Source organism: Carcharodon carcharias, chromosome 17, assembly GCF_017639515.1.
Source record: "Carcharodon carcharias isolate sCarCar2 chromosome 17, sCarCar2.pri, whole genome shotgun sequence".
In the NCBI taxonomy this organism is placed as follows: Eukaryota; Metazoa; Chordata; class Chondrichthyes; order Lamniformes; family Lamnidae; genus Carcharodon; species Carcharodon carcharias.
The window spans coordinates 91,427,993-91,446,537 of NC_054483.1; the positions used below are offsets into that span (position 1 = coordinate 91,427,993).

The following is an 18,545-nucleotide window of genomic DNA, read 5'->3' on the forward strand; positions in this document are numbered from 1 at the left end:
CAGCTCTTAGAGAAGTAATTCTTTTGGAAGAATTTAAAGAATAATTTACTTTGGTAGTTAGAACTCATGTGGAAGAACAGAGGACTAAAACGGCTAAGAAAGCAGCAAAGATAGCTGATGATTATGAGCTAGTTCATAGATCAAAACCTTTTTTCTGTTGCCCCTTTAAGTCCAAGAAGGTTAGAAAGTGGGAAGTTGAAAGGAAGGCAGGTTGTCAGGGAAGAGAAGGAGCAGTTCAGGAAGTTTTGCCTCAGACCAGAAGGAGGGTGCTGAGGGTAGAAGTGACACTCAAAGACTTAAATGTTTTCACAGTAATAAGGTGGGCACACAGTCAATGTGTTGGAGGTTACAGGGAAAACCTGTTGCAGTCATTGGAATGCAGAATGGTTCTGGAAATAGGAGTACTGTGTGTTCTGAGATTTGGAAGCAGGAAAAGACAGTGGTTTGTGTAAAGGTGGATCAGGAAAAATCAGTGGTAGGTAAAGAAGTGGGAACGTGTTCACAATTTACCCAAGGGAGTTCTGAAGGGCAGGTTAAAGAAATGTTTAAAGATTTTGTGTATGAAGGGAAAGTCTTTCCATGTATACAGGGTGGAGCAGGCAAAGATGTTTTAAGGGATACAGGGGCTAGTCACTATTTAATGTTATAGGATAATGCTATTTGTTGTGTCGAGCAGGAAAGAGTAGTTATGTGGAATTCATGGAGACGCTAAACCTATTCCATCGTGGAAGGTAAATTTAAAGAGTAAGTTGAAAACAGGTGAAGTGATTGTTGGAGTAGTAAAAACATTGACCATGGCAGGGGTTTAATTTATCTTGGGTAATGACATAGTTGGGTCACAGATGTTGGTGATGCCTACTATAGTCGAGCAGCCTGTGGTGATGCATTCAACAGAGATGTTGCAGAAAGAGCATCCTGGATTGTTTCCAGATTGTTTAGTAATCAGATCACAAACTCATAGGTTGAAATTGGATGAGGAGGTATCTAAAAGGCAGGGGAAGGATGCTGACATCCAATTAGCTAGATATGCCTTTGAAAAGATTATGCAGGAAGAAAAGGTTGAAGAGAATGAAGCAGAAGTGTTTAGCTCAGTAAAATTGGTAGAAATACAGCAAAAGGGTTTACGAATAAAGAAGTTATGTTAAACAGCTTAGTTGGAAACAGAGGCAGAATGTATTCCAGAGTGTTATTACCTTAAAGGTAATGTGTTAATGAGGACTCCGGCAGATGGGAAGTGGGTGGAAGTACATCAAATAATTATACCAACTGGATACAGAAATGAAATATTGAGAGTAGCTCACGAAATTCCAATAGCTGGACATTTAGGAATTAGGAAAACTCAGGCAAAAATACAAAAACATTGTTATTGGCTTGGACTGCATAAAGATGTAGTCAACCTCTGTAGAACATGTCACACATGTCAGGTGACAGGAAAACCTCAAGCAGTGATTAAACCTGCACCTTTAATTCCAATTCAAGCATATGAAGAACCTTTTACCAGGGCCCTGATTGATCGTGTAGGGCCTCTCCCTAAGACCGAAAGTGGAAATCAGTACTTGCTGACAATCATGGATGTGTTCACTAGATTTCTGGAAACAATGCCTCTATAAAATATTACAGCAAAGAGAGTTGTAGAGGAGCTGACCAAAGTTTTCACAAGATATGGGTTACCAAAAGAAATACAGTCAGATCAGGGTTCAAATTTCATTTCACCGCTGATTAAGGAAGTAATGAACAGCCTGGGGATAAAACAGTTTAAGTCATCAGCTTAACACACTTTACCAAACCTTAAAAACTATGATGAGGGCTTATAGTCAGGCTACCCACAGGACTGGAATCGGGAGATTTCATCCTTGTTATTTGCAATTAGGGATGCCCTAATGAATTGACAGGGTTTAGTCCTTTTGAATTAGTCTATGGTCATGAGGTGAGGGGACCACTTAAGTTGACTCAGAAGAAACTAATGGGTTAGAGTTCAGAAACTACTCTCCTAGATTATGTGACAAAATTCAGAGAAAGATTGAAGAGAGCATGTGAGTTAGCTAAGGAACATTTAAAGATATCACAGTGGGTGATGATGCCAAATGCAGATAAGAGGACCAAACCTCTTAGTTTTGTTGTTGGAGATAAGGTGCTTGTTTTGTTACCAGTGTCATGTGACCATCAAAAGCAATGTTTAGTGGGCCTTATAGGATTGGAAAGAGAGTGAGTGAAGTAAATTATTTAATAAATACTCCAGATGGAAGAAAGAAGCAGAGAGTGTGTCATGTAACTATGTGTGTCACATGACAGAGAAGATAACCAAAAGGCGGTATTAGTAGCAGTAGATAAAGAGAAAGAGGTAGAAATGAAGGATTCTGAAATTGGTTTTTCTCTAAGCAAATTGGGCAATGAGGGGGTACTTTCAAATTTAGATGTAATATTGAATTACCTTCCAGACAACTGTCAAAGTGATTTGGAAAAGCTATTGCAGTCACACAAAGCTATGTGTGGGAATAAGCTGGGGAAAACAAATTTAGCTACACATGATATAAATGTGGGGGATTCAGTTTCAATAAGGCAACAAACAGAAATATTAAATCCAGTAAAATTGGCTCAAGTGAAAAAATACATCAAATTCATACTTCAGAATGACATCATACAGTCTAGTTGCAGTAACTGGAGTTCATCTATTGTGATGGTGCCAAAACCAGATGGAACACAAAGAGTGTGTGTGGATTATAGAAATGTAAATGCAGTGACAAAAGCAGATTCATATCCTTTTCCATGGTTGGAAGATTGTATTGAGAAAGTGGGACAATCAGAGTTTATCACAAAGATTGACTTGCTGCGAGAATATTGGCAAGTACCGTTACTGGAAAGAGCAAAAGAGATATTGGCTTTTGTAACACCAGGTGGATTGCATCAGTTTAAAGTTATTCCATTTGGAATGAAGAATGGACCTGCAACATTTCAAAGACTGACAAACAAAGTAATTGCAGGACTGAGCAATTGTGCTGTTTATATTGACGACTTGGTAGTTTTCAGTCAAATGTGGGAGGAGCATTTACAATGTCTGAAATAACTGTTTGATCATCTGCAAGAAGCTAATTTGGTGGTGAACATGGATAAGAGTAAATTTGCAAAAGCTCAAGTTACATATTTAGGCTATACAGTTGGACATGGTCAAGTGGTCCCAAGAGATGTGAAAGTAAAAGCCATCATGAATTTCCCGGTGCCTACAACAAAACGGGAAGTTTTGAGATTTCTGGGCATGAGTGGATTTTACTGCAAGTTTGTACCACATTTTGGCAGTGTGATTGCTCCATTGACTGAACTATTAAAAAAGAACAAGAAATTTCAATGGATACAGGAGTGTCAGAATGTATTTGACAGTTTAAAAACTGTGTTGACTACTACACGAGTTTTGGAAGCACCTAGTTAAGCCAAGCAGCTTATGTTGGCAATTGATGCAAGTGATTTGGGTATTGGTGCTGTGTTGTTACAAAAAGATGAAACAGGAATTGAAAAGCCGATAGGATATTTTTCATAGAGGCTGAATGTAAACAGAAAAGATACTCAACCATCGAAAAAGAGATTCTAAGTCTGGTAGTAGCATTGCAGCCTTTCAAGGTTTATGTTGCAAGCAATTCTTCAGAAACAGTTGTTTATACAGGCCACAATCCTGTAAAATTTCTGGATAAATTTTGAGACTGAAGTGCAAGAATGTTCAGATGGAGTTTATTACTGCAACCATTTAATTTACAGATTATACATGTGGCTGGATGAGAACATTTAATTCTGAATGCATTGTCAAGAGTTTAAAGTTCACTGGATTGAAATGACCACTGTTGATACAAAGGATTTGTATATATTGCCATGTTAACACATGTACCTGGTAGTGTAATAGTTTAGTGTATATAGATAAGTATAGTAAGCAATGTAAGATGGGTTTAGAAAATGAAACTGTCAGTTCATTTTTCTAGAAGGATGGAGGGGTCAAGGAACTATCATATTTTTCCTGATATTACTGTGGGACATTTTAAAGCAGGCTTGTATTGGTGTGTGTGTGGCTAATTTAATTAAACTATAGACGAATAGACTGCAAGGTTTAAATTATCAAAGAGGTTAGATGGAAAACAAGCATTTGAAATGGAGATGAGTAAACTAGGGTGAGGTCTCAGCAGAGGTGGTGTGAATGAAATTTGCATTTTTAGATATGTGGGAAAGGTGTTTGATTTTCAAAGGGACATGGAAAATATTTACAACTGGCAAGATAAATAAGGCAAGGTTATTACGTTGATTTTTCCCAAAAGTCCTGGCCATAATGAGAACATGGAAAATTTTTATATTATACCTGGAATGCATGGGTTGCCTTGTGAGGAAAGGCTGGATGGGCTAGACTTGTATCCATCAGATCAGGCTTTACTGCTAGTGGTGGATTTAAGAAACTCCACAAAAAGGGATAAGTGTCTGGAGATGGTCACTTGAAGTTACTACTTAACAAAACAGGATTACAGGAATCCATTGGAAGCTGTTTCCCCAAAAGAGTGTGATGGGTGATAAGTATAAAAAGGCAAAGTTCCTCTCAGTAGTTTAATGTACAAATTGCATACAAAAAGAAAATACTGTTTTATCAATAGTGCTTTTACTCATTTGTTACAGTAGATTTTTAAAACGTGAAATCTTCATGTGTCATTCTTTCAGCTATTAACTGGAAGTTTGAATTTCTTTTTAAACATTATCAGTCTTCATGGGTAGCATAACAAATTCAGGATTGCTATTCAAAGATAAGGTGGATCCGTGGTATTCCTCTGTGCTGTAAATCTATATTCAGTCAAATATCCTTTACCTTTACATCTGAAACTGAATACATCCAAAAACCAAACTTTTTTTTGAACGTGAGCCAAAATGACCTTTTGCGCAGGAAGACTGTGACCCTAGTCAACAAAATAAAATATAAAATAAAAGACAAACTTATGAAACAAAAATCAATGTTGATGAGGCAGATGAAGCTGGAAGAGTGCACCAACACTCCGAAGGCTGCTAAATATACTTTAGCTACACTGGGATGCAATCAATATACCAAAGAAAACAGATCAAGGGGAGGATGACATAACTTTCTACACTTTGGACATGGAAAAAAAAATTGAATATAAAATAATTAATGGAAATTGAATTTGTACCTAAATGGTGATTTGTAAACTTTATTAGTTTTCCGTGTCTATTTTACAGGCATTGTGGCACTCTGGTCACTAGCGGTGCTAGCCTTTGAGCGGTATTTTGTGATCTGTCGACCACTGGGTAATATCCGTCTGCAGGGAAAGCATGCTGCCCTCGGCATTGTCTTCATTTGGGTGTTTTCCTTCATTTGGACCATCCCACCCACCATTGGCTGGAGCAGTTACACTGTCAGTCCGATTGGCACGACGTGTGAACCTAATTGGTGAGCCAACAGCTGAAGAGAGCGTAACTGAAATGCATGCAGATAAGTGTTAGTAACAAATTTATGATGTATAGTTCTTCTGCAGAATTTTTGCTAAGCCAAACTGTTACAGTTTAGAGTCTGTGTCTTACTTATTCCATAGATATTGTATAATATTGTGCTGCTATATTTCCAAGCTATAAATAGATAGCCTTACATGTTGGAATCACAGGATCGTAGATGATAGAATGGCCACAGCACAGGTGAAGGACATTTGGCCTATTGTTTCTGTGCCTGCTCTCTGCAGGAATAATTCAGCTAGATCCACTCTTATGCATTTTCCCCATAGCCCTGAAAATGTTTTCCTTTCTGGTTCTTATCCAATTCCATCCTGAGAGATGCAATTAAATCTGTCTCTACCACATTCTCAGGCAGTTTATTCCTGATCCTAACTATTCAGTGCATAAAAATGTTTTTCCTCATATTGCCTTTGGTTCTTTTGCCAATCACCTTAAATCTATGTCCTTTGGTTCTCAATCTTTCTGCCAATGGGGCAGTTTCCCCCATGTGCTCTGTGTAAATGCCTCAGGATTTCAGATGCCGCTACCAAATCTCCTCTCAACCTTCTCTTCTCCAAGAACAACCCCAAGTTCTCCAGCTGATCCACGTCTCTCATCCCTGGAGTCATTCTCATAAATCTTTTCTGTGCCCTCTCTAAAACCTTCACATCCTTCCTAAAGTTCAACTTTCTGGTCAGGTACTTTTTGACTTTCTTTTGCTGCTGCAGGGCGGGTGGACATACTGTGTTATTGGAGAAGCTCGCACAAAATCATTGAGCCACCGGTGAGAGATGCTGGAACTTTGCGAGAATTGAAGCGAATGTTGAAGGCTTCTGTGCAGAAAACTTGCTCTCAGTCATGGGGTGTCATGTCCAGTACAGGCTTGAAGATATTACAAACTTTAAAGCTATATTTATAAAAGTGTACACCAAAAGCTATTTAAGTTGGCTGTATCATATCATGTGACTTGGCAATAATCAGCTCCAGACAGTCCTGAAACTCCAGCAAACGCCTAATGACTATGTGGACAATCACAACCACTTGTGAAGTTCACACATCCCCTTGTTAAGGGTGGACCATCAACATAAAGGACAATGGAAAATAGAAACATCAAAACTAAGTGAGTGCTAGACAAAGATGAAATGGATCTCATCGACATTTCATTGTACTGCGATGGTTCCTTATCTCAAACACAAAGACCTGGCTGAGTGAAACTCCCAGGGTGTGAAAAGCCACAACACAGGATGTTTACTGGTCTAACACACCACCTTATTTGGAAAATGACTTGGGGCTTGAAACAGGTCACATGGGTAAGGCAGCCATGTTTGTTACATGCAATCCTCACAGCAGTTACAAAGCTTTTCTCCTGTGCCAGCCAACCATTCCCACCATCTTCAAACACCACACCAAACTAGAGCCTGGTGGCTGGGTGACATGTGGGCTGTACATGTGGCTAATGCCTCCTCTCCACTACCTAATCACATGTGGACAGTGGTCCGTCAACCAGAACAGTGCTGTGACCAGGAAAATTGTGGAACAGATCATTGGTGGCGTCAAGCAATGGTTCAGCTGTCTGGACTGCTCATGAGGAGCACTCCAGTATTTGTAAGAGCATGTCTCCCAGTTCATGGTGTTCTGCTGCCATCTCCACAACATGGCAATCATGAGGGTGGAACCCTTACCACCAGGTCTTCAACAAGCATATCACGAGAAAGAAGGAGAAGGACGGAAGCATCCGTAACATCCAGTCAGGCTTTCCATGAGTCTTGTCAGATTCCGGTTCCGGTAAAAAAAAAATCCACAAATTTACATTCCTGACATTACCACCTCTATGTCAGGGACCATCATAACATCCTCTTGACCAAAGTCCTGAAATAACAGACACCACAAAACAACTAATCCATATAAACTTTATTCAATTATACTTTCAATAATACATATGATACTCGCTGATCACCCTAGTGCATTTCCTTAGTGACTTTGCCTGTTCTACCTGCTTCTACACAGTGGCTGCAGAATGGTTGGTGACTTTCAGTGCAGGAGATTGCTGATGGCCTTGGAGCTCTGGGCCTTGAGTGCTCGACTTCGGGCCATACCTTCATGGCATGGGCGGCAGCTGATATGATCCCAGCTGATGTTAATACTGGACAAGTCAGATCCCAGAGTGAAACCTTGCTTGGTAGATCTTAACTTTGTTTTTTATTTAGAAACCGTGGAGGTCAGTTCCTAAACACATTCACTAGGGTCTGCCAGTATACTGTTAACACAAAGGATAAAGCGCCTATTAAACATGAAAGAAATTAATTAGATTACACTAGACAAAAAGATTAGAAAGATTTCAATACAGATACCAGAAAATGATTCAAACTCACACTATTCCTTTTATCCCAACAACCCTTATAGACACAAAACCCCAGTGAAGATTTACCACTGTCTCAATACCAAAGTTTCTTGCTTGGGTTCGCTCAGTTTCAAACAGTTTTCTTCCAGTAGACTTCTGAACATTCACTAGATGCTTTTCTTCAGCTGGTACCTCTCCCACACCCACAAACCGCAACCTAAACTCATTATTATTTCAACTTCAGAGCAAACGCATGAGTTCCCTAACTCAATTCCCTGGCAGACTTGCAGGATTTCTTATTAGAGAGATTAGCCCTTCTGCCTGCACTCTCTGGTGTACACACACTAACTGACCGCCTGACCGCCCTTCTGTGTTTCCTTGTCTCACTGTGTCTCTAAACCCTCATCACTAGGCAACAACACAGCTTTTTCCTACTTAATTTTTTTTAGCTTTACTAAACTACTAACCCCCTGGTAACCCATGTCTTCACTTCAAGAGTTGTAAAACCTCATTAAAAATGCATGTATACAAGTAGGGTCCCAGGCATCCTGGAACCCAGTTCACAAAAACTTCTGAATGAAACTAAAACCAGGTTTCACCATTCTTAACACCTAAATACAAAATATAAATCAAACTTAAAGCTATGTTCCTAACACAGCGGTCTGCACTGAGTGGTAGCGACAGAATTATTGGTGGAGTGGCAGCAAAATGAATGCTGTCTTCCTGAGAGATGACAGCAAGTGTGTGCTCTATGGAACCCTTCCCAAGGGATTGTGTCTCAGCCATCCTGGCAATCTGGAGCACAGACTGCTGAACTGCAGTGAGACTCTGTAAGCCCCTTTGAGCCATGATGGCAGCAATCTGACCCCGAAAGATACCAAGCTGGGCTTACATGGCAATAATCATGGGTCTCATCACTTCAGTCTGACCTTCCCCTGCAGCATTCAAGCATTGCGTGGCTTCTGCCTGGAAGCTGAGACATCAGCGATCAGATTCTGCATCACAATTGTGTCTGCAGGTGCTGTGAGGGACTTGGCCACCTCTTCTACTCTTGAAAGGATTGACTCCAAGCTCTGCATGGAACCCTGTGCCCAGTTAGAGCCTGATTTCCCCATGGTCCAACAGTAGGCTTTCTGACAGGACAATATACCAAGCATTTTGGTTTGTATACTCATCAGTGCTTTCCTGCATGGTGCCCCATTGAAGTCCTTATCTGAGTCCTCTACAGCAGAACTCATCTGTGACCTCGCCCTCTGCGGAGCTGACTTGCACATTATCCTGTCCCCCTGCCCTGGTTTCAGCCCACTCACACCCAGTGACTCACCATGTCTCTATACTAACCTCTAAAGTAGGCACATGCCAATATCCGAGCTGGTGGCTGTGAATGTCAGATCAAGTGACAGTGGCCTTTCCCAGAAGTGTGCTCCTCTCCTCGCCCTTCATTATCAGACTGCATTGACTGACCACGCAGTAGATGTTGTCTATCTGAAAGCGTAAATGTAGAAGAGGACAGTTGTGGTGAGAGAAAGCTGGGAAGGTGGAAAGCAAGGACCCCATGGTCACATGACCCGCATCCTGGACTTCACAACATTGTGGGATGAGGGTGAAATGTGAAATGAGAAGGTACACAATTCTGGAATATACATCGTCCTGGATGGTTTCAACAGCACCAATTGTAATCGCTTCAGTGGCAGCTACACCAATAATGCAGAACACCGTTTCCTCCAAGAGGCTGAGGATTTAGTCATGCATGTTCCCATCAGATCTCTACTGCTCCCTTTTTTTATGCACCACCTGTCCTTCAAGAGAGAGGGACGAGTGTCAGTGAGTGTGCTGCAAGGTGAAGTGGCTGTCATAGCTGAATAGCTGGAAGTGTGTGTGGAATCTGTGAGACATTGGTGTGAGGCTTGCAGTACTGTTAAAGTGTGTTAGGATGAGGTGAAGCATCTGAATGTTAGGCATGACTCCTGATTGCTGGAGATTGTTGATGGGTGAGTGATGGGACTCTGACTGGGTCAGAGCAGTGTGCAAGGTTGATGATACTATAGCAAGCATGCCATTTGAAGATACATTCACTGACCTTGGTCACACTTTGATCATTGAAATATTACCAGACTGTAGCCAGTTCCTCAGGGCCAGACTCTTTGCATTGACCTTCTAGTTGGGCACCTGCTCCTATTCCCTTTGAAATGAATGTCTGGAGACTTCCCTGGTCGCCTGTAGAAGTATGACCTCTCTTTCCACCTCGTACACTAAGGCCATCAGCACCGTGTCAGAGAACGTGGAAGTCCTCTCTCTGATCTGCTGATCCACTGCTGCTCTTGCTTCCTTCTTATAAACACATTCACCACCAGTTCCAGAGCATGCTGCAGCCCGAATGCACTTTCCCTTTTAAGAGTTGCGACCTGGCTTTAAGAAGTGCAGGCTAGCTTTAATCAATGCGAACCTCAAATGAACCTGGCCCCGCTGTGGTGTGTGGTTAGCGCACCCTAGATTCATGGAGTTGAGTGGGCAGCACTGAGCTCCATGTTGCCTCCCTCACATCTGCTGGGTGCCGCATAATTGTGAATTATGTTCCCATCCTACAAACAAGGCTTATCAATTTTTTTCCACCTAAGGAGACTTGTGAGGCTGCAGTATTTCTACTTTATTATTTTTGTCCCACAATAGGGAAGTTAAGCAATTCAACATATTTTGTTGAAGCTATCCAGCGGCACTGTATGCATTCTATCCCACATGATCTGTCAAGGGGATTCTGTTAATGTTCTCAGCTGCTGAAATTAATTTAAAACAAACTTTATTTAATTCAGGTTTTTTTTTTACAATCAATAAGCAAGATTATGTATGCATGTCAGTTCCTCTTCAGACAGCTTTATTTGCAGAAAAATGTTTGTCTTAAGCACCACACAGTCTGTATTGAGTTACTGCAGGAGAAACATATGAGTGGCTATATATATCACCTTGACTGAATTAAAAAGGAATTTCATTTCATTTATCATTAAAACATTATTGGCCTGTAGCATCCAAGGACTGGCAATCACCATCGGATTGCCAATCCGTCCTATTCTTTCCCCCCATGCTAGACCTCTGCACTTCTGGCCGGAACTTCCGATCCCGGCTTCTCCAGAAATGCAAGCCTCTTTTTACAACACTAGCTGCAATATTCTAGTAAGTAAAGAACTTAAATGTCCCAAAGCTTCTTTGGAAAGCTATGGAGAGAAGATAAGTAGTTAAGTGGGTAAGCTGGGTACGGTAAGTGTTTAAGGGGGTAGAGTGGTTAAGGGGGTAGGGTGTGCAAGGGGGCAGGGTAAGTTGGGTAAGGTGGTAGGGTGACTGGGGGTTAGGGTGGTAAGTGGATTGAGTGGGTAGGAGGGTGTGGTAGTAGCATGGCAGGTGAGTAGGGTGACAGGGTGGCAGCTGGGTAGGATGGTAGGGTGGCAGATGGGTGAGAATGGTAGGTGGGCGAGGTGGGTAGGATGGCAGGTGTGTGAGTGGGTAGATGTGTCGGTGGGTAGTTGGGTCAGCTGGTATTGTCAGGTTGGGTTGGTCGGGGCGGGGGGTGAGTCGGGTCAGATCGGGTTACCGGGAGTTGGGTGGTAGGGTTGGGTTAGGGGATGTGGGGGGCTCAAGGAAGTTAGGAGGAGTGGTCGGGGGGTTGAGGAGGGAGTTGAAGAGGTCAGCTATATAGTTCCTTAGGAGTTAGATTTGGATTTTTCCTGTCTAACATTTCCTGGGTAACTATCCAGGTAAGTAAGTTGGAGCAGTCCGAAGTTACCGACTCTAACTCAGACTTGAAGCAGAATTTTACCATCCTGTTGCGCTGGGGGGGGTGGGGCCGGAAGGTGCAGTGAGCCATCCAAAGGTCCCTTGACTTTGGTGGGACAGGGAGATCCCGCCAACAGGAGAGGCCATAAGATTCCCCATTGGACACATTTTCAGAGGATTCCAGGGAGCAGGGGAATTGCCTATCTGAAATACGAACTTCCCAGGCAATTCCCACCAAGTCAGTATGTTGGTACTTATGACGGGTCTTGTAGCACATCTCTCGAGGCATGTCCAGTCTCCACTATATAAAGGGCAGAAGATCTGGGCCAATTTTCTTTTCCACTTGGTATTAAAGGGCAGAATTTTCCTGCACTTGATGGTGGCGGATTCAGTGATGGTAATTCCATTGAATATCAAAGGTAGGTGTTTAATTCTCTCTTGTTGGAGATGGTCATTGCTTGGCACTTGTGTGGCATGAATGTTCCTTGCCACTTATAAGCCCAAGCCTGAATTTTGTCCAGGTCTTACTGCATATGAACACGGACTACTGCTGTATCTGAGGAGTTACGAATGGTGCTGAACATTGTACAATCATCACTGACCATCCCCACTTCTGGCCTTATGAGGGAGGAAAGGTCATTGATGAAGTATCTAGACCACATGGACCGCAGTGGTTCAAGAAGGCGGCTCACCACCACCTTCTCAAGGTCAATTAGGGATGGGCAATAAATGCTGGCCCAGCCAGCAAAGCCCACATATGGTGAATGAATAAAAAAAAAGTATATTGCCCTGTGTCTAAAGTGCCTAAATCAATAAATGCTGTAACAATCAGAAACATCTCTCATGAGGAATACCTGGGAAAATCACTATCAACATCCTGGGGGGGTTACCATTGACCAGAAACTGAACTGGACTAGCCATTGTGGCTACAGGAACAGGTCAGAGATTGGAAATTCTGTGGACAATAACTCACCTCCTGACTCCCCAAAGCCTGTCTACTATCTACAAGGCACAAGTCAGGAGTGTGATGGAATACTTTCTGCTTGCCTGGATGAGTGCAGCTCCAATAACATTCAAGAAGCTCAATACCATCCAGGACAAAGCAGGCTGCTTAATTGGCACCACATCCACAAACATTCACTCCTTCCACCACCGACGCACAGCTGCAGCAGTGTGCACCATCTACAAGATGCACTGCAGAAATTCAACAACGCTCCAGCGATAGCACCATCCAACCCTGTGACCTATACTAGCTAGGAGGACAAGGGCAGCAGATAGATGGGAACACCACCACCTGCAAGTTCCCCTCCAAGTCACACAACATCCTGACTTGGAAATATATCACCATTCCTTCACTGTTGCTGGATCAAAATCCTGGAACTCCCTTCCTAACAGCACTGTGATTATACCTACACCAGAGGGACTGCAGCAGTTCAAGAAGGCAGCTCACCACCACCTTCTCAAGGGCAATTAGGGATGGACAATAAATGCTGGCTTAGCCAGCAATGCACACATCTCGTAAAAAATGGACAACTATGCCTTTTGGTAGAGCTCTACTCACCATTCATGGGGATGATAGCATAGTGGTGATGTTACTAGACTAGTAATCTGGAGGGTTAGAATAACACTATAGAGGCATAAGTTCAAATCCCACCACAGCTGCTAGGAAATTTAAATTCAACTAAATAAATTTACAATTAAAAAGCTTGTCTCGGAAATGTTGAGTATGAAACTACTGCACTGCTGCAACAACCCACCTGGTTTCCAAAATCTTCTGCCCTTAACTGCCTGGCTGACATGTAACTCTGAACTGCCTTCTGAAATGGCCCAACAAGCCACTCCTAAGAAATAGGGAAAGGAGTAGACCATTTGGCCCCTCCAGCCTGTTCCACCATTCAATAAGATCATGGCTGGTCTTCTTGTGTTTTGATTTCCACATTCCCATCTAACCCCCATAACCTTTGATTCTCTTGCCTAACCAGAATCTATCTAACTCTGCCTTAAAAATAGTGTATCGGACTGCTACAGAGAAGTCAAATGACACCTCAATGCTTCACTTGAAGCAGTCACCAAAACAGATAAACATGGGTGGTATTCATGAGCATGTGGGAGTGAAGGAAATGAGTAAGTGGTACCTGTGGTATGCGTTAATGAAGTGCAGCTAATACAGGAAGTTGTCCAGCATACTATGTGTCCCTCCTGAATTCTCCAGGGTTTTAGGCTATTAGTAAGCTTGCTTTTAAGTGAAGCCTGGTAGCAAATAGCAGGACCATGTTGAGTTACTTTCTTCTTTACACAAAGCATTGGAAAGTAGTCTGGCATGGTTGAGCTCACCTGTCACTCAGAATTTTATCTTCAGGTTGAAATTTATTCAGTGTAAGCATAAGCTAATATATTAATCATTAAGAAACAAAAAGTGAAACACTACTAATCAGAATTCATACATGAGAAAATTGAGTGAAAATAAAATTTATTAATACGTAATTATTAGGTTCATAGTCTGATTAGTAATAGCAATCACAATCTGGAGCTATTTTCATGGATGAACAAATTATAGAATGTAGGTGAAATAGTACAGCAAAAAAATGTACTTTTTCTGGTAATTAAATTCATGCAATTAGATGGCAAAATCAACATAAGGCAGATCTATTGACCAGGACCTATATCCTACATGTAGAGTGAATTCTCAGGTGACCAAGCCACAAATTATGAGAAGTGACACAGGTGAAATATCAATAGGTCTTATGGGTTTTCACAATCAGGTAAATTCAATACTTCCAGAGTTGAGCCGAGCTCAAAGGAGTGTTACACCCCCATCATACACCCTGCAACGTATAAAGAAGATGGACATGTTACTTTTAAAAAGCAGCATGGAATATGGGCAATTTACCTTGACAAGATGAGACTCCAGGGGATCAGGTGACCTTTTTTTGGTTTCTATACAGGCAGGAACTGAATCCTGCTTGGGCATGTTTCTGGGGAGTCATTATATGTAAACAGTCTTTGAAGAGACATCAGAATGTAATAGATCACCTGGAGTTAACAGTTATTACTGTCTACATGTTTATAGAAACTGAGATACAATGGTCACCCAGACTTTGTGTCTACAGATTGACATCCAAAAAAGATAGGTGTGAAGGAAAGCCACTTAATCACAAGAAGGCGCAATTGGCCAACATTCATCCCCCATTACGTGAAAATTGCTTAGACCATCAAACTATTTGTGTAGACAATGAGAACATTGATGCAACAGTCATGTGACAGAAATGGTTCATGATAGGACATACCTCATTAATTCACAAGGATAGCCCAGAGAAGTCAGTCTGGGACAGAGAACACAGAACAAAGGGATCTCGTTCAGAAAAGAAAGAACCCTACCTACAAATCCACCACAAGCAGATAATCAGGGCTATTTCTTTTACCTGTGGATTATAACTTTACTATAGGGGCTCAACTACACATTCAACTGGAGAAACGCCAGAAACCTGCTGTTGCATGGATTAAATCACTATGAATTAATTGGTTGAGATTTCCAACCTCCATTGTCTTCAGTGAACTAATAGACAACCCTCAAGCCAACAACGTTTCAAACCACCATCTTGAGAACTGATAATATAAGTGACTTCTTTGATTTTTTAAATAATCTAAGTGCACAAGGCATCATTTTGTACCATCTTTTCGTGTGTGTGTGTCTTGCCTGAATGAGTGAGTGGGTGCTTTTGCATTTACATTTTGGGTGTTGAGAAAATAAACGTTTATTCTGTCTTGCGCCTTTTCTTGAAAGCCACAGCATTCATAGGGTTAATACACACCTTGGGCTGAATTTTGCCCTCGTCGGGCTGGCGCAGTGGGCAGGCCTGGGAGTGGCCATGAAACCGACCAATTAACAGCCAGCCAGCGTGACTTTCACGCTGCAACGCTGAGCACTGCAGGAGGAGTGGGGGGGGGGGGGCGGGAGGAGGGCGAGCACGGAGGTTTGCAGGCGTGCGCACTGAAATCTCCCTGAAGGCACAGAGCTGCCTTAGGAAGCTGAAGATTTAGAGCAGTACAAGTACAGATTTAAAAAATAAGGTCAACATGTCCGCTCATGTGACCCTGTCACATGAACAGGGACATGTTATAAATGCGATTTAAACATGTTGGACGGGCAGTGAAAAGTCTGATTTAATTAATTGATTAAAGGCCTTAATAGGCCTCTTAATTGTCGGCAGACGTGCTGCCACCTCTTGTGCACGCTCGCCGAGTGAAATATTGCGAGAGTGCAAGATGACATCAGGACGCTCGCCCAATGTCATCGGGTAGTATTTTACTCCCATTCCGGTTGGCTGTGCTCCCACCTGACGCGACAAAAATTCTGCCCCTTGTTCCGGTCATTCGAGAGTTTGGAAAAGGAGGAAATGATCACACATCTCTCCCTTGTTTGTAAAGTGAGAGACAAGTCAAAGAATAGGGATGACAATATTGTTGTCCTAGGTTTTGACTCCAAGATAGTTTGAACATGACTGAATTTTCAAAGCATGGGACAATTGAATTTAGTCGCTTACCATTCACATTGTACACGAAAGCATTCATTAACCACTAACTTGCTGTGAGTTAAAAAAATTAATTGTAGATAATAGAAAACTTAATATAACCCATGTATTTACAATTTCCCTATGCTTAGTGCTGAGTAGAAATATTCCCCTTGAATGCTGTGTGGTTTGGTTCAGTTGCTGCTAAGGACAATACAAATGCTGGTTGGTCTAATATGACGATTATGCTGAATATTCTCTTCAATCAGTTTTCCTGTAATTAGAATGTGATGTATGGTCATATCTACTCAATAATTTATTAAAATAACATTACATATAAATAATACTAATTAGCACGATTTGAGCCATGAAAATCTATGCATCAGATGGCACATTTTTCTAAACTGCTATGAAGCAAATATTGGTATAGCAGGAAAGTTTACTGAGCAGTTTCTTGAGCGGCTACACTACCTCCAATTTTTAAAGTCATGTATTTTATATTTATAGGTTCAAATATGTGTTGATTCTGGGTATTAAGATGTTGGGTGTTGTATGTAACTGCTATTTTTCTTGCAGGTATTCTGGAGAATTCAATGATCATTCCTATATTATTGCATTTTTCACAACTTGCTTCATTATGCCTTTATTGGTTATATTTGTGTCTTATGGAAAGCTGATGAGGAGACTAAGGAAGGTAAATTACTGTTCACTGATTATTCTATTCTCTGGTGTAACTATGAATCTCGGCTTAATTTCATTAGGGAAATTGCTCAATGTCGTTCACATTAATTTTCCGGTTTTTCACAATTGCCAATTGGTTTAGAATATTAGCTTAATGATCAATTGCAAGTTCCTCTTGCATTACTTAGTTAATCTCCAGCAGCAATCCAAAGTTTGAGTGTTAAGTTGAGTGCTCATCTACAGGACACAGTAAGACAAGTTTTATAGGCAGTTACATGTGCACACGCAGCCATTCCATAGCTACATATTTTAAAATCAGTATTCAAAATGGTTCATATTTAGATTTAAAAGGAGAAAGAAAGGCCAGGATTTTCTGGCCCTGTTGCAGGTGGGACCTGGCGTGGGCGAGCTGGTGCCTCAGCCAGAAGCCCATTGACTTGCAGCGGGACTGGAAGACCCTGGCAGCGGGGCGGGTGTGGAAGATCCCGCCCAAAATATTCGAAAGCATTCATATAATCAAAAAAATAGCAAACAGTTGTAATAAATGCTTTCATGTGCAATATGAATTTTAGAATTGTTTGTATGTTAACGTTTGTACGATAAAAAATAAAAAGGTAAATAATTATGACACAATAGTACACATCCTGTATAAAACAGCTGACTTTTAATTTTTTTTTGCCATAGGTGGCAAATACTCAAGGGAGGCTGGGAGTCACAAGGAAGCCTGAGAAGCAAGTCACCAGGATGGTAATTGTCATGATACTGGCATTTCTTTTCTGCTGGTCTCCATATGCAGCCTTCTCCATAACTGTGTCCATTTGTCCAACTATCGAGTTAGATCCACGGCTAGCAGCCATACCAGCTTTTTTCTCAAAAACCGCAACAGTTTATAATCCAGTCATTTACGTGTTCATGAATAGACAGGTATGATGTTATTTTGTTTTTCTTCTAATTTATTACGCACCAATGATAGTGTTGAGATTTATTGATAATTTTAGCCTACACAGTCAGCAGCAATGATAACAATCTGATATGCGGCTGTGCAAATTGTATTGCCTGAACTGCAATGATTACAATAGTCGGCATAAACGTTAAAAGTATTTTGCCAATTCAACAGAAAGATCAGATTAATCATTGCAATGCAATGTTTTCACAATTGTAATAAGTTGTGTGTAACCATGGGTGGAATTTTCCATGCCCGCTGGTATCAGGCATGCTTGGCGGCGTGTGTGGACAAATGGTAGGAATGCCAGAAATCGGCTTCACAATGTCAAGAAATTACTTTCTGATCGGCCGTTCAGTCTGTGGATAGCGGGCTGCGTTTCCCGCCATCGGACGCTGGGAACCTCATTGCAATACATCTGCATAACATTATAAGGCCAGCTCGCCAGAATCATCCACCCCACTGGATCATCCGCTCATGTCAGCATGATTGCACGCCGAGGTGTTTCACAACAGCATATATAAGGCACGCACTTTGTGGGCTGCAATTTGAGGGGGATTCGGAGGTGAGTACACAATAATGTTGCGCAGCATTTGCTCAGGGGTCGCCTGTTGGACTTCAAGGTTGAGGTGCATTGGAAGTGTGGGGGCAAAGACTGCCCTGTGGTTGAAGGTTTGCAGAAGCACGTACGAGTGGGGGAGAGGGAAGCGGCCATGCATTAGGGAGACCTTGTATGGCATGAAAGTGCCACCAAGTTCTCCAGAGCTTTTTTTCTAGTAGACTGCAGAACAGTTGCACAACTGGACCTGTTATACAATCTCCTTGCTAAAGCTGGCCATGA

General features: G+C 41.7%; 1 protein-coding gene across 1 annotated transcript in view; it reads left to right on the forward strand.

Moving 5' to 3' along the window:
- The window catches only part of valopa (vertebrate ancient long opsin a), a 35,249-nt gene that overhangs the window by 8,078 nt on the left and 8,626 nt on the right, over positions 1–18,545 (forward strand). Inside the window, exons 2-4 of the mRNA XM_041209299.1 lie at positions 5,215–5,425; positions 16,657–16,774; positions 17,446–17,685. Of these exons, the coding sequence (XP_041065233.1) occupies positions 5,215–5,425; positions 16,657–16,774; positions 17,446–17,685 (569 nt within the window). The remainder of the gene's footprint in view (positions 1–5,214; positions 5,426–16,656; positions 16,775–17,445; positions 17,686–18,545) is intronic.